Source organism: Cyprinodon variegatus, unplaced genomic scaffold (genome assembly GCF_000732505.1).
Source record: "Cyprinodon variegatus isolate N-32 unplaced genomic scaffold, C_variegatus-1.0 Scaffold740, whole genome shotgun sequence".
Taxonomy (NCBI): Eukaryota; Metazoa; Chordata; class Actinopteri; order Cyprinodontiformes; family Cyprinodontidae; genus Cyprinodon; species Cyprinodon variegatus.
Genome location: NW_015151193.1, coordinates 276,506 through 277,778, shown reverse-complemented (window position 1 = coordinate 277,778; position 1,273 = coordinate 276,506). Strand labels below are relative to the sequence as shown.

At 35.7% G+C, this 1,273-nt stretch overlaps 1 protein-coding gene across 1 annotated transcript in view; it reads left to right on the top strand.

Moving 5' to 3' along the window:
• Nucleotides 1–1,273, top strand: part of rbl1 (retinoblastoma-like 1) — a 22,485-nt gene that overhangs the window by 7,491 nt on the left and 13,721 nt on the right. Inside the window, exon 6 of the mRNA XM_015395422.1 lies at nucleotides 246–571. Within this exon, the coding sequence (XP_015250908.1) occupies nucleotides 246–571 (326 nt within the window). The remainder of the gene's footprint in view (nucleotides 1–245; nucleotides 572–1,273) is intronic.

Genomic DNA, 1,273 nt, shown 5'->3' with positions numbered 1-1,273 from the left:
GGAAGCTTTATCAAAAAGGAAAGTTTTAAGCCTAGCCTTAAAAGTAGACAGGGTGTCTGCCTCACGGACTAAATTCATTCATTATTTTTGCACCAGTCTGTTATGCTTACTATACACACGATGTGCGACTCCATGTTAAATATTTCATCAGGATTTAAAAAATGTCGTGAAGACATTTAAAGAGATTTATTTGAGGCTAAATTTGACTGATTTTGCTGACCAACGCTGCAGGGTTTTTTTAATAGTCTAGCCCGGTCATAAGTCACTGTATTGTGTTTGTTTTTATATTTTCTATATATATGTTTAAAGGAGATAAAACCCTTTTTATAAAGAAAGGCTGCAGGGAGAAGCTGATCAGTGGTACAGAAAATGGTAAAAACTCTGATTCTCTCCGACTGTCTCAGTCCGGCTCTCTCGCCCCGTCCACTCCTCTTACCGGGCGAGTCTACCTGAAGGAGAAGGACCTGCTTTTCACGCCCGTCTCTTCAGCAACGCAGAGCGTCAGCCGGCTGCAGAGCATGGTGGCCGGTCTGCGGACGGCTCCCAGCGAAAATCTGATGCAAATCTTTAAGTGAGTTCCTTTTATTTTTTCCCTTTTGTCTCAGTTAGGGAAGCAACTTATTGATTAATGAGTTAAAGTCAATTGATCTTATCAGTCGTCTAACGATTAATTGGTAGGTGGACATTTTATTAAAAGCCTGAGTTTTTTTTCGTGTCTTGAGACCCACTTTCAATAACATGATGGGCTAAATACTTTTTTTTCTTTTACAAAATGCTGAATAAAAAACAAAAAACTATATTACACACTAAATAAACAAATTAAAAAACATATTTTCTAATTCACTATTAAACTTATTAAACTTACATCGTGTAAGATATAACAGAACAGGAACCTTTAGGTTACTGAATAATATGATTTCCAATAAATAAAGATGTAGAACTGTGATTTAAAGAATGTGTTTGTCGCTCTCTGTCCTGAGTGAGATCTAACAATTAGAACTGGGAGAGACTTAGTGATGTTAGCATTGTCTTTAAAGTCTTAGCAAAATCATATTTAAATGTTAAACCATTCTGGCTTAAACATGTATATAAATGTTCTCTTTATCAGACCATATTGTCCCAAAATTAAGAAAATTTCGATTTAAAAAAAAAAATCCTGTCTTATAATCTGTTTTCTTCCTTATCTTCTGCAGGCCAGTTAGTTCTACGTCAGCCTGAACCCCTAAATTCAGCCAATCATATATCAACAGTCATCTGTCAATCAAATGTTTTC